This window comes from Aquila chrysaetos, chromosome 1 (assembly GCF_900496995.4).
Source record: "Aquila chrysaetos chrysaetos chromosome 1, bAquChr1.4, whole genome shotgun sequence".
NCBI lineage: Eukaryota > Metazoa > Chordata > Aves > Accipitriformes > Accipitridae > Aquila > Aquila chrysaetos.
This window is the reverse complement of record NC_044004.1, coordinates 31,406,160-31,418,123: the sequence shown is the minus strand read 5'-3', so window position 1 is coordinate 31,418,123 and position 11,964 is coordinate 31,406,160. Positions and strand designations below refer to the sequence as shown.

Sequence of the window (11,964 nt, the reverse complement as noted above, 5' to 3'; positions counted from 1 at the left end):
TTACCTCTGTGTGCATGTTACCCTTATTGTACCTGTTTCTGTTCTATACATGCCCCAGCCCTATCCAACAACTTAGCATTTCCTCGAGCTGTACAGAAAAACTAGGTCCTGAATCACAGGCACCTGAAGCTCCAGGAGGAGGAAGGGGTTACATGAGGTGGGAGTATACTGATGCTACATTGTACTTACTAAAATGAAGAAAAAAAAAATACAGGTTGAGAAATAGAGCAATTCTAGTTCAATGCCCAGAGACAAAACAATGGAAATAACTCTGCATTTTCACCTTTTTGAAATAACACTCCATAGAAATAAAGAATATGATGAACACAGTTTAATTGCCATAGTCACATCTCAGAACATGAATTCAGTATTCCCACTGCATGAAGTTCCAGATCCATACTTTCTGGAACGAGGAAGGGAAAAGATTCGATAAGTCTTTAATGCTTACATAATGTCCAAGATGCAAAATATTAGTGAAAACAGTAGTATCCTTTTTGCGTAGTACAAAGGTAGTGCTTACTGCTTTTAGCAAGAGAAGGGATGATAAATAAAAGTAAACATGAGGGGAAGGCAAAAACTATATCCAAAGTGTTTCACAGAATTAATGCTTTCAAACAGTACTTTAACCCAGTAGAAGAGCAACAAATCCCAGAAGGTTTCATCTGCCCTGAAAGACATTTGAAGTAGGAGTGTAACTTGACATACATGGCAGTTAACTACACATACATGTGGAAATCCACCTTTTAAAAACAAATAGCATTTATAGTGTTTGATTCCCTTATACACAGGCACAAACTTTGCTAGCTTCTCTTTCCCTTTCTAGAACTTAATGAGACTGTGCAATACTTGAGCAGTAGTCTAAAATATCCTGTATAGTGAATTCCATAGTAATTCCTGATCCAGGATAGCAGCGAGCTATCAGCCCTTCAAAGTGCTTGTACTGTCGTATAAACTCATCTTGCATGGAATGCCACACAACCTGCCAAAGAAAGCAAACTTTAAGAAATGTCAACTGGCACAATACACTATATGTGAACTACAAACCACTGGCTCATTAACTGATTCTCAGTTCAGGTGTCATTTTAAAACTAAAGCATGCTAACAAAGTTCAGTAAACTGAGTTGCTGCAAGTTTTTTAATCATAAAGATCTTTAGTGTTTACATGACTCCTACCAAATATGCAAAGCAGAAAGTAGTAAAGAAGATGAGGAAGTTGCCCTAAAAGAGGTACTGCTTTTGTCTTTAAACACCCCGAACCAGAACAGTGCTAATTCATGTTTCAGACTTTAAAAAGCTGTTAATACCTGCTTAACTCTTAAATCTACTTATCATTTACTCTAGTGAGAAAGTTTACAGAGTATAAGAAAAAACTTAGATAATATAACTATCAGAAAAGATGTAAGTATATTCTGCTATAGTGCACCAGCTAAATTTCCTATCAGGTTAACAGTTCATTTAAACCTAGTTCTCTCTGCTTCCAGTGTATTTTGCAGAACAGAGATCACCCATTAATGGTCAGCTAGGGAATCATAAAGGAAGTTTCTTTCTGAACTCTCTCTCTACCACCACAGTTCAAATCAATGTTACAACAAATAGAATCAGAGTGGGATTATAAAAAACTCCTCTCAAAATTCATGGTTTTTCAGAGTTATGCTGAAGCTAGGCACTTCTCACAGAATACATATGCAAAAGCAGTAATTAAAAGCCTTTGTGTAAACATTACAAGGTTTTTAAGCCATGATTTAGTTTACCTGAAGTAAGTTTTCTTCTTCACAGAGATGTTTATCTACCTTCTTGTAGAGATTATCCAATCCCTTCTTCACTTCTTTACCAGGATATTCCTTTATAACTTTACGAAGCTCTTGTTTATTAAAAGCCAGTTGATAGCTTACTTCCTCTTCTCGTATACCTTGTGCCACACGAGCTTCAACGCCTTCAAAAAAATGCTAACGAACAATAATAGCATTAATGATTATCACAAATCTAAACTAATTAACTTAATTTCACAAGCATATGTATAGTTAAGTCTTGAGTCTGCTTGACAACTGTTGTGTGTTCCCTCCATTTTTGTTTTTTAATTGGGCATGAAGTAGTGCTCAGCCATAAACATCAAAGCACAGCCCAACAATACAGTACTCTGTAAGTACTAGCATAGAACTGAAATCAGTCATTTCTAGAAGCAATCAAGCTTTTCTTTGCAACCTCATAACTAATACTGTATCAGTCTCAAAATCCTCAATTAATGAGGCCATAGCCTGGGAAAATACCGGATCTTTTGGATAAACCGAGTAAGCACCTGAATAGGATTTTCTCTACTTAAACCATAATTACACAACAGCAATATTTGTTCATAATTGCCCTCTCTTCTCACTGCCCTGGAACAGTTGGCTCAACTTAATAAAAATGGAGGGAAGTATGCCTATGAACATGCAAGCAGAGCCACAACATCATTTGAAACAGTGCACTGTGTCTGGCTGGCATGGAGTTAACTTTCTTCGTAGCAGCCCAGATGGTGCTGTGTTTTGGATTTGTGGCTAAACAGGTCAACCCTGGCCAAAGGGTATTCCATAGCACATAACATCATGCTCAGCTATAAAAATTAGCATTAGAGGAGAGGGTGGTGGTGGTGGTTGTCTTCAAGGTGGCTGTTGCTCAGAAACTGGCTGGGCATCAGTCTGCTTGTGGGAGGTAGTGAGTGACTGCTTTTGCATCATGTATTTTTTTCCTCTCTCTCTCCCCTTCACTGATTACACTGTCTTTATCTCCACCCCCAAGTTTTCTCACTTTTGCTTTCCCTATTCTCTCCCCTGTCCTGCTTGGGGAAGGGGGAGTGAGCAAGCAGTTATGTGGCAGCTTAGGTGCTGGCCAGAGTCAACCCACAACAAGTGGGAAGCAGCAATAAAGCATTTTAATTTTCAAAAAGAGAATACATCTTAGACTTTTCAGAAAATTAATGGCTGAAACGCTTATAGAAAAAGCAATGAACAGTGGGAAATACTCAGTGGACAGAACTGACTCTGAACCTAAATCAGCATTCAGTTTAATACTTAATTCAACTTCAGACATACAGACTGTTCCTAAAAACTTTTCTTATTCTTGAACAGTTCAGAAACTACAATAATTTTCTCTGCAGTTGAGGTGTGGTGTCGTGGTTTAACTCCAGCCAGCAACTAAGCACCACGCAGCCACTCACTCACTTCCCCCCCCACCCAGTGGGATGCGGGAGAGAATCGGCGGGGAAGTAAAACTCGTGGGTTGAGATAAGAACAGTTTAATAGGACAGAAAGGAAGAAAATAATAATGATAACAATAATAAAATTACAATAATAATAATAAAAGAATTGGAATATACAGAACAAATGATGCATAATGCAATTGCTCACCACTTGCTGGCCGATGCCCAGTTAGTCCCTAAGCAGTGATCCACCTTCCCTGCCCCAGCCAACTCCCCCCAGTGTATATACTGGGCATGATGTCACATGGTATGGAATACCCCTCTGGCCAGTTTGGGTCAGCTGTCCTGGCTGTGTCCCCTCCCAATTTCTTGTGGCCCTCCAGCCTTCTTGCTGGCTGGGCATGAGAAGCTGAAAAATCCTTGACTTAGTACAAACACTACTTAGCAACAACTGAAAACATCAGTGTGTTATCAACATTCTTCTCATACTGAATCCAAAACATAACACTATACCAGCTACTAGAAAGAAAATTAACTCAATCCCAGCTGAAAGCAGGACAGGTGGGAAAAATTATCCCAAAGCTCCTGATTACTTTTCCCCTCACTTTTTCCTTCCTTAAAACCATTTGCTTAAGACACAACTGATGTTTAGTCAGTACTATTAATTGCCATGAAAAATTTGGTTATTTGCATCCAAGACTGTTACCCTCATGAGTAGAGTACTCTTGCCAGGCATGCTCAAGTCTAAAATAATAAAATAAAGATTATGATAGATGCAGTGGTAAAGAGATCAGATAGTGCAAACTGAACACTTGAAAAAGATTACTCTGTACCATTTAAATGTATATAAACTCAAATATACTTACATTTAATTTCTCAAGAGGCTGTCCGAGTGAGTAGATTACATAAGACTGAAGATGTTCAGTGTATTTCTGTTTGGCTTCTTTTTTCTCAGCCTCAAGACAAGAAATTTTCAAGCGAGAAAGTGTTGCAAAAATATGATGGAAGTTCTCCATCATGACCACATCTCTGGGTGTTTTCTGGCTTTCATTAGCAACTTTCTCAACTGAAAAAGGAAGCAAAATACTTAAAATACCAGAAGGACAACCAAATTCAGAAAAACATAACCAATAACTATAATACTGTCAGAAAAGGAATTTTGAATTTATGTCAATGATAACCACTTGTATGGGTAATTGTCATAATTGCCACTAAATAAATCAATATCTGAGAGCCTTCAAAAGAATTAACAGATATGTATAGGCTCTAAGACCATGAAATTTGTATGCCAAAAAGAGTCAGGTATAAAAAGATACAAAAGAATGACTACATCTGGTCTCATTTACAGAAGTGAGAAACAACCCACATTCTGTTGAGGCTTACAAGCATGCTTTTATTATCCCTAATAAATTTCACATGATAGAACTATTTAAGAAAAGTCTATTTCTTAAACTATTTAAGAAAAATCAAAGAAAATTGATTCCCCTCTTTGGTAGAACAAAAAATCTACAATAAGGTGGTGTTTATTTTTAAAATGTACTTCTCAGTCTCTCGATTTTTGTTTATTAGTTTTATGGTCAAAATTATTGTCAATCCCCAAATTTAATAATACAAATGGATAATCCTGCACATAGGTCTCTTCCTTTCACCCCCCCCCCCCCAAAAAAAAAAAACAAACCCCAAAAACAGGGCAGGCAAAAGAAATTCTACCTATCACTCCCTTACTGCACCTAAAAGCTGGCTGAAAGAGGATGGCCTCAACCAAGGGCGCAATTAAGTATCTACGCCTGTTCATCCATTAATCATTTTGCTGAGTCTACCAGGATGCCCACCATGAAAGTGATCCCGCACACCAGAGTATCAATAAAGCTCACAAATTCATTTCAGTTGCAACACTGAACTGCCAACTAGGAAAAGTCTGTTACTGCCAATTTTGTTCTTCCCATATAATTTTCTACCTCCCCCCCCCCCCCCAATTCTACCTGAAGTACTGCATCTTCCTGACCCATTTCAAACATTACTTGTAAACTACATATCCTACTGCATTAAACATATTGCTTGCACTGATTTTGTACATAATTTTAATTTTGTTTCATCTCCATTCTTTACTTCTATCCTTTATCCTCCCCCATCATAATTCTTTGTTCTTTATGTTTGCTCTGTACTTTTCTGAAACAGATTTTGTTACTTCTTCGGTGTTTGACTGGCATAATTTTGAAACCCTTTTAAAACATGCTTTTCTAAATTCTTCCTACCCTGATTATTTTATCATTGTATAGTTTTGCCTGTCTACTGGTGTTGGCTTAGTTTTATCACTTGAACAGTAAATTCTTAAGGACAGAAAAGTTGGGTGCAATCAAATAGAAAACATTTTCAAAATTGACTGTCCTATCACCTGGGATGCTCCTGCTGACTACATATGCAGTCTAGTCTACTTTACTATGAAGTAATGTCTCTTCACGATTTCTTAGTATATTCAGAACTACTATGCTGTAATTCCTCAAAGTAGTTTTATTGCTTCTACTATCTCCTCTTACCCAATCTTCCCCTAAAAAGAGGTAAGTCTCAGTGGTTGGGAATTACTATACATGGAGTTGTTTGAAAATTTGCAGGTAAATCAGTACAGAGAGGTCCATCCACCTGTGTCCCTGCTCCATTTTAAAAGGGAAGGACAAGTTTTCCAGAGTTCATTGGCTTGCATATCCCCCTCCTTTTTTTTTTTTTAATGTTAATTAAAACCAGTAGAACAAGGGTGTTGCTGCTGTCTTTCCAGACTACAGCTGGGAAAATAGGGAGGACTAGAAAGACATTCTGCTGTGTCAGGCTACAACACAAAGGACCTAATCTGCCAAGAAAGGGTCAAATTCATAGCCAGAACTTAAGTGGTTTATTTTAGACAGGGCTGTGAAGATGAACAGTATTAGGGCCAAATGCCAGGGATCCTATCCAGATTCATCTCCTTGTTTAAACTAACCTGGGGGAGAAAAGACAGGAAACCACTTCAGATTGAGCGTGTTGTGTTGCTGCCATCTCCACTCTCTCTCCAGAGTCTTAACCACTTCCCTCTATCATAACTGAAAATTACTTTACAGGTATGTACAAAGGGAAATACCTACAGTTTGCTCTTAAAAAGTATATTACAATCAAAAGGTTTACACTGGCTCTCCTACTGATAACAGAGATGACCAAAATTTCAGCACAATATCAGTCACGTGGCTTGCAACAGAGAGTCTTAAATAAAAAAATTTAAAAAATAATCTGTTAATTGGAGAAAATTATATATAAATAGGAGGAAACAATCATTTTAGTAACTATGACAACCTCAGAAGACCTACCACTGACAAAAACAGCTCTAATAAGTTTTATGTAGGCTTTATCTAGATCTCCTCGTCGTTCTGCATTTTTGAAAATTGATTCAGCAAGGGCTGCAAACTCTTCAAATTCAGCAACAAATGGAAGGATCCCAACTTTACTCTTCTTTGATATTTTTACTTCATCCATCTGTTTCATTTGATTACTCTTAAATTTAAAACAAGAACAGATGTTAGCCTCTAATATATAACTCCAGACCACATAACAACTAGTAAAAAAAAAGAAAAATGCAGACATACTGAAAAACTGACATTTATTCAAGCATGGAAATAATTTTATCTTTCAATTATTGTATCTAATTGCATTAGATATACTTTATATTAGATACACTATATCTAATATGTATATTACATATACTATAGGCAGTATATTGCATTCGTGACAATACAAAAAAGTTATACCAGCAACTGTGTTTTCACTAAACTTGCCATATTTCAGATAATAGTCATATAGTATTAGCAAAAGGAAGTTTCTGACGGTAGAAGCTGCCTCTGCTACTGCTGAAAGATTTGCCATTTTATCTAAACCAAATTTCTGTTAGATATAAGATAGAAATAACTGAACACATGGAAGAGCTGTCTATTTGGCATATTATGGTCGAAGGGGAAAAGCAAACCCCTCATAGTCCCTGAGTTTTTGTTTTGGTAAGTAAAAAAGCCAGAGAGCTATAGGTTACTTGACTGACTTCAGTAATCTCAGTAAGAGTACAAGTTTAAACAAACAAACAACTAAACAAGGTAACTAGCTCACAGCAGTGAATGAGTGGTCGTATTTGTTACAAATAGCTAATTATTGAAGAAAACTGGAATAGAGAGGAAAAAGAAACACAACCACCAATTAGTTTATCTTTTTTGAAGGTTTGGCCAGTAGAAGAGCAATAAAGTTACTCATTTTCACTTCAAATTAAAAGCAAAAATTTAACTATATAGAAGTGCAAAATCAAACTGGGTAGGAGTGGGCTTCCTATAATATTATAGTTAGCTTAATCAGAATAACTAATGAACTTACAATGCATTTATCAAAGTTCCTTTTGACAGTCACCAAAACATTTCCAAGTGTTGTGCTGAGAAAGGAAGCTGGGTCCACATTTTGTGCTGTCCATACATGATGACTCATCTTAACTAACATATAGAGGGAATTAAAGCTATCAATCTTGTCCCCCAGCGCTATAAGATTATTCAGCTCAGGTTCAGTACAACGAAATATTTTTGTCATCATTTGTCGGATCATGTCCTTCCTATTAAAAATGCATAAGATAAAAATATTACTCTGACAGTTTACTAGGCTATTTTACATGGTCTTTGATAACATTTTTCGGATAAATTTATTGGATATAGTAGTCTCATCTGCATTCAACAAGTCTCATGATTTTCAGAATGCTGCTAACAGAGGAAATGCCAATGCCACACAGTAAAAATCAATAGTCACGGGTATAAAAATATTCCAAGTAGTATTTTCTGTGTGGAAGCTGCCACACACTCAAATTCAGAACTTTGCAAAGCATATTTTCCAAAGCATTTTTTATATATTACAGTGCCTAGTTTCACTTTGCAAACTATTAAGAGAACTAAGCATCTTTTTTATAGTACTATAGACAGAAACATCCATCCTATATACAAAAAATTTTGTATTTACTGACACATACAGTGTCTAGGTACAAATTAAGAGTTCACTATTCACTTTCACTAAAAGGGAACAATTTCTGATTATAGAGAAAAAAGTTTTATATGCCAAATAAATTCACATGTAGGCTTAAGAATTAATAATAAACAACAGCGGCACATACTCAGATGATATTGTTTGTGGAACACCAGAACTGTATAAACGAGATGAAGTTCCTCCATCCATTTCCTCTGCTTCATTCTGTAAGAACAAGGAATATATATAAAGGAAGCTGAAAGCTTGTCTCCAATTCTATATTTAAGTGATAAGTATACCTGACAAAACCAACATAATTATCAGCCCCGCTGCCTCCCCCAAAGTAGCAAATAAGTGGTTTGCAAAGTTCTGGTAGTCTTCTAGTCATGTTCCACCAAATACAACACTATCCACAATTACTCCCCATTGCCTTCCTACATAGCATGATGAAGCGTTTATTGTGATCTTATGAGGAAACAAAGCCATGGCAAAAGAAACACATCAGTCCTTCTTTAACAGATTTTGCATCCGTCAGCCAAAAATAAAGATTCTGCCAGCTAATGGAGAAAAAAACCAAATTATTGATCATCTGGATCACATAATTGCCAAATAAATTCAAAAGTTATCTTTTAAAAAGGTCTCTTAAGAGGCCTGTTCAATATTTTTTACTTCAGTGACAGAATGAAGAGTCATACCGTTGTTGTTCCCGAGATGCTCTGATGTTGCTGTAGTTTGAAAAATTTACTAATGAAGTCCTGTTCTGCCAGACACAGAGGCTCTAGTTCACTTAATACTTGCTCGAAAATCTAAAGAAAGCCAAATATTTTATCAACACACCAAATACTATCAACAGTTAGTAATACTAGTTTTAATTTTGTTGCATAGGATTTTATACTTTCTATCTTCAGTAAGCTTTAGAAGGCTTATTTCTGCTTAATAGAAATGGAAACAACTTGTACTTTATCTTTAAAAGTGCTATCTGCATCTTCAGCATAGTCCCTTCTCATCCATATAACACTGGGAAGAAAAGAACAATCTGGTTTTCCACAACTAGAGTTTTTCGAGTCACAGGCTGAGAAAGGACTTCTGTGCTATGATGGAAAGACTCGCATTTTAATAGTAAGTCATGGGCTCTGCCACCCTCTTTTCTGCCTGGGTTGCTAAGAGGAAGACAACAAAATTAAAAGCCTCAGGGAGAAAAACAGGTAAACTGTGTATGTGGAAGATAACTGCTCTGTAGAAAAAGTTTCTACATAGCTGCTACAGAAACCAACAGCAGGTTTTGCACTGAAATAGAAGTATTGATCATGATTTTTAGATTTAATCTGAAATAAAAGACTATTTTGGCAATAACTAACTAAAATAATTTAATTTTATTAATATGAACTACTGAAATTGTAAGTCAGGTGTTAGACATACTTCTAATCTGTCATCTTTACACAACACAGCATTTTCTCAACAAGTATTTAAGGATTAAGACATGGAATAATTTATATAAATGAAACCAATCTAGCCACATAGTAAATCCATACCACTGAAAAGTCCCCTAAAAAAAATAATTGAAAAAAATCTACTAGGTCAGCTTAGTAGCTTACAACTCTGTATACATTAGTCACAGTCATATGTCCCCAATGGGTGTGAGATAGAAGCAGCTGAAAAAATTAGCACAATACTTGTACTTGTATAATATTGTTTTAAAAAGCTATCATTTTAATTCTAGACAAGTTGCTGCTACAGGTTTGTAATAACTTAACAGTTAAAATTGTTTCAGGCATATAATATTTCCTCCCAGAACAAGACTGAACAAGGATTTGAGGAAGTCAGAAGAAAAATACTCATGTCCATCAAACAATTCAATAGAGAACAAGAAAATTATTTTTCTCTCTCACTCTGGTAACAGCTCCTTTTCCCTTCACAGTACTGAGGAGTTAATTCCACAAGAAGTAAGGAGTACTGTCACTTTTAAAGGTTCAGGGGGAAAAAAACAAAACAAAACAAAACACCCCACCCCCCCCAACAAAACCCACAGATGCTGAGTACACTCCAATAATAACTTAGTGCCATTGGTTAAAGCTGAAAACTGATGATAACTTTGATGTGAAACCAGTATAAATAACATTTTAGGGCCATGCTCAGGCCCTGGCTAAAAGAAGATAATGCTTTCTTCTCTTTCACTTTTGCTTACATACTGGCAAAGTGCGACAGAACACATGAACGTTCGTATTGAGAAAAATAAAATCAGTTGAAGAATCCATCAGTTCAATTCCTATTTGCTTAAAAATGGATATTGAGCTTCAACTTAATAGACCATTTTTTATGCTCTATATTCTTTAAAGATCACATGCAGCATATAAAGGAACTAAATGGAATCTTATAATCAGAGAATTATACTCTGTTCTACATATTTCTTAGAAACTACCTTTATTAGATGTGTGGTACATACAGAATTCAAAATTGGCATGGTTTAAGATTTAAACAGTACAGATTTTCAAACTATACAAGAAGGATATGTAAGATGCTCCTAATACAAAACTAAGCAGGAATCCTATGCAACATTTTGGCTTTACCTTATCAAATTTTGTTCTATCAGCCACATCAAGGTCAGAGGCAGACATGTTTCCCATATCCAGCAGTGAGGATGACTGAGACCTACGGTTTCCTGAACTCTGAACAGAGAGTTTATTTAGGCTAGAAGTAGACCCAGTCAATTTTCCAGAACTTCCATGAAGACCTGTGAAATAAAGACACTATGAAGGAGGGAAGCAAAGGCAGAATAAAATACTCAAGAAGAACAGGTTCATTACAGAATGTATGAGATCAAGAGTTACTAGTAGTCCTACATTAAAATAAAACAACCCAATTTTTGTCTAAGCTGCAAGTGCTTTTGCTGTAAACACATTCTTTTCTCATTACAAAGTAACTGAAATACTTCAGCAAGTATCAAAGTAGATAGCTATATAAGCCCTCATTGTAAAGTATGGAAAAAGGTATAAAAGGAACAAAATTGTGAAATACAGGAACACTGGGATAGATATTGTCCTTGAAAGCTTGGAAGCAAAGTCCAGTTGTGATCTTTGTGAATGTCCTTTGGGCAAAGGCTGCCACAAGTAGAATTAATCCACAAGAGGGGAAAAAAATTAAAGAGTTTTATATACACACAGGCAGTTTTTCATCTTGAACTTGATCTTTCTGCTGTTAACATCCTTTTATCTACATAGTTTGCTCCAGCTGTTTTGCTGGATCTACAATCCCATAGTAACTCTACTGCTAATGCTCCCCCCTCCTTTTGATCATAATTAACATTCAGACATTTCTTCCTGATATTGTGGGGCCTTCTCCTAGATGAGGAGCGTATCTTTTTATTTTTTTCCCAAATTTTCAGAAATGTTGGAACAGGATGGAGAAAGCTATTAACAAAACAAGACCAAGAAATCGTCAATATTTGACCCCCATGTAAACTTCTCACATCTCAACCACAAAGAAACTTAAAAGCAATCCTGCAAGTTTCATTTAACTGCTATGTTGGTATCTAGTCTAGGGACACAAGACAAAGTCTATAGATCTAATAGAAGTTGTTACCTCAACCTACCAGAAGAGTTGGAAAACTACAACAAGCTCTCAGGCACAAACATATTTTTTAGATCAACTAGTAGCATGGGAAAACCAAAAGATGTTGCCTTTACCTGCAAACCTTCTCAACTTTTATATTCGGCCATTTTAGCCATGCTTCATTTTTGCCTTGCAAAAACAATGATTCTGCTAATGCTTATTTCATTCTG

General features: G+C 36.1%; 1 protein-coding gene across 9 annotated transcripts in view; it reads right to left on the bottom strand.

Annotated features, from left to right (window-relative positions):
- Positions 1-316: 316 nt before the first annotated feature.
- EXOC1 (exocyst complex component 1) overlaps positions 317-11,964 on the bottom strand; it is a 32,740-nt gene continuing 21,092 nt past the window's right edge. For all 9 annotated transcript variants that reach the window (XM_030012921.2, XM_030012911.2, XM_030012936.2 and 6 more), the window contains 8 exons: positions 10,753-10,916; positions 8,881-8,991; positions 8,334-8,410; positions 7,556-7,784; positions 6,511-6,694; positions 4,042-4,241; positions 1,752-1,946; positions 317-979 (listed from right to left, as the gene is read on the bottom strand). In XM_030012921.2, the coding sequence (XP_029868781.1) occupies positions 827-979; positions 1,752-1,946; positions 4,042-4,241; positions 6,511-6,694; positions 7,556-7,784; positions 8,334-8,410; positions 8,881-8,991; positions 10,753-10,916 (1,313 nt within the window). In that variant the 3' untranslated portion in view covers positions 317-826. The remainder of the gene's footprint in view (positions 980-1,751; positions 1,947-4,041; positions 4,242-6,510; positions 6,695-7,555; positions 7,785-8,333; positions 8,411-8,880; positions 8,992-10,752; positions 10,917-11,964) is intronic.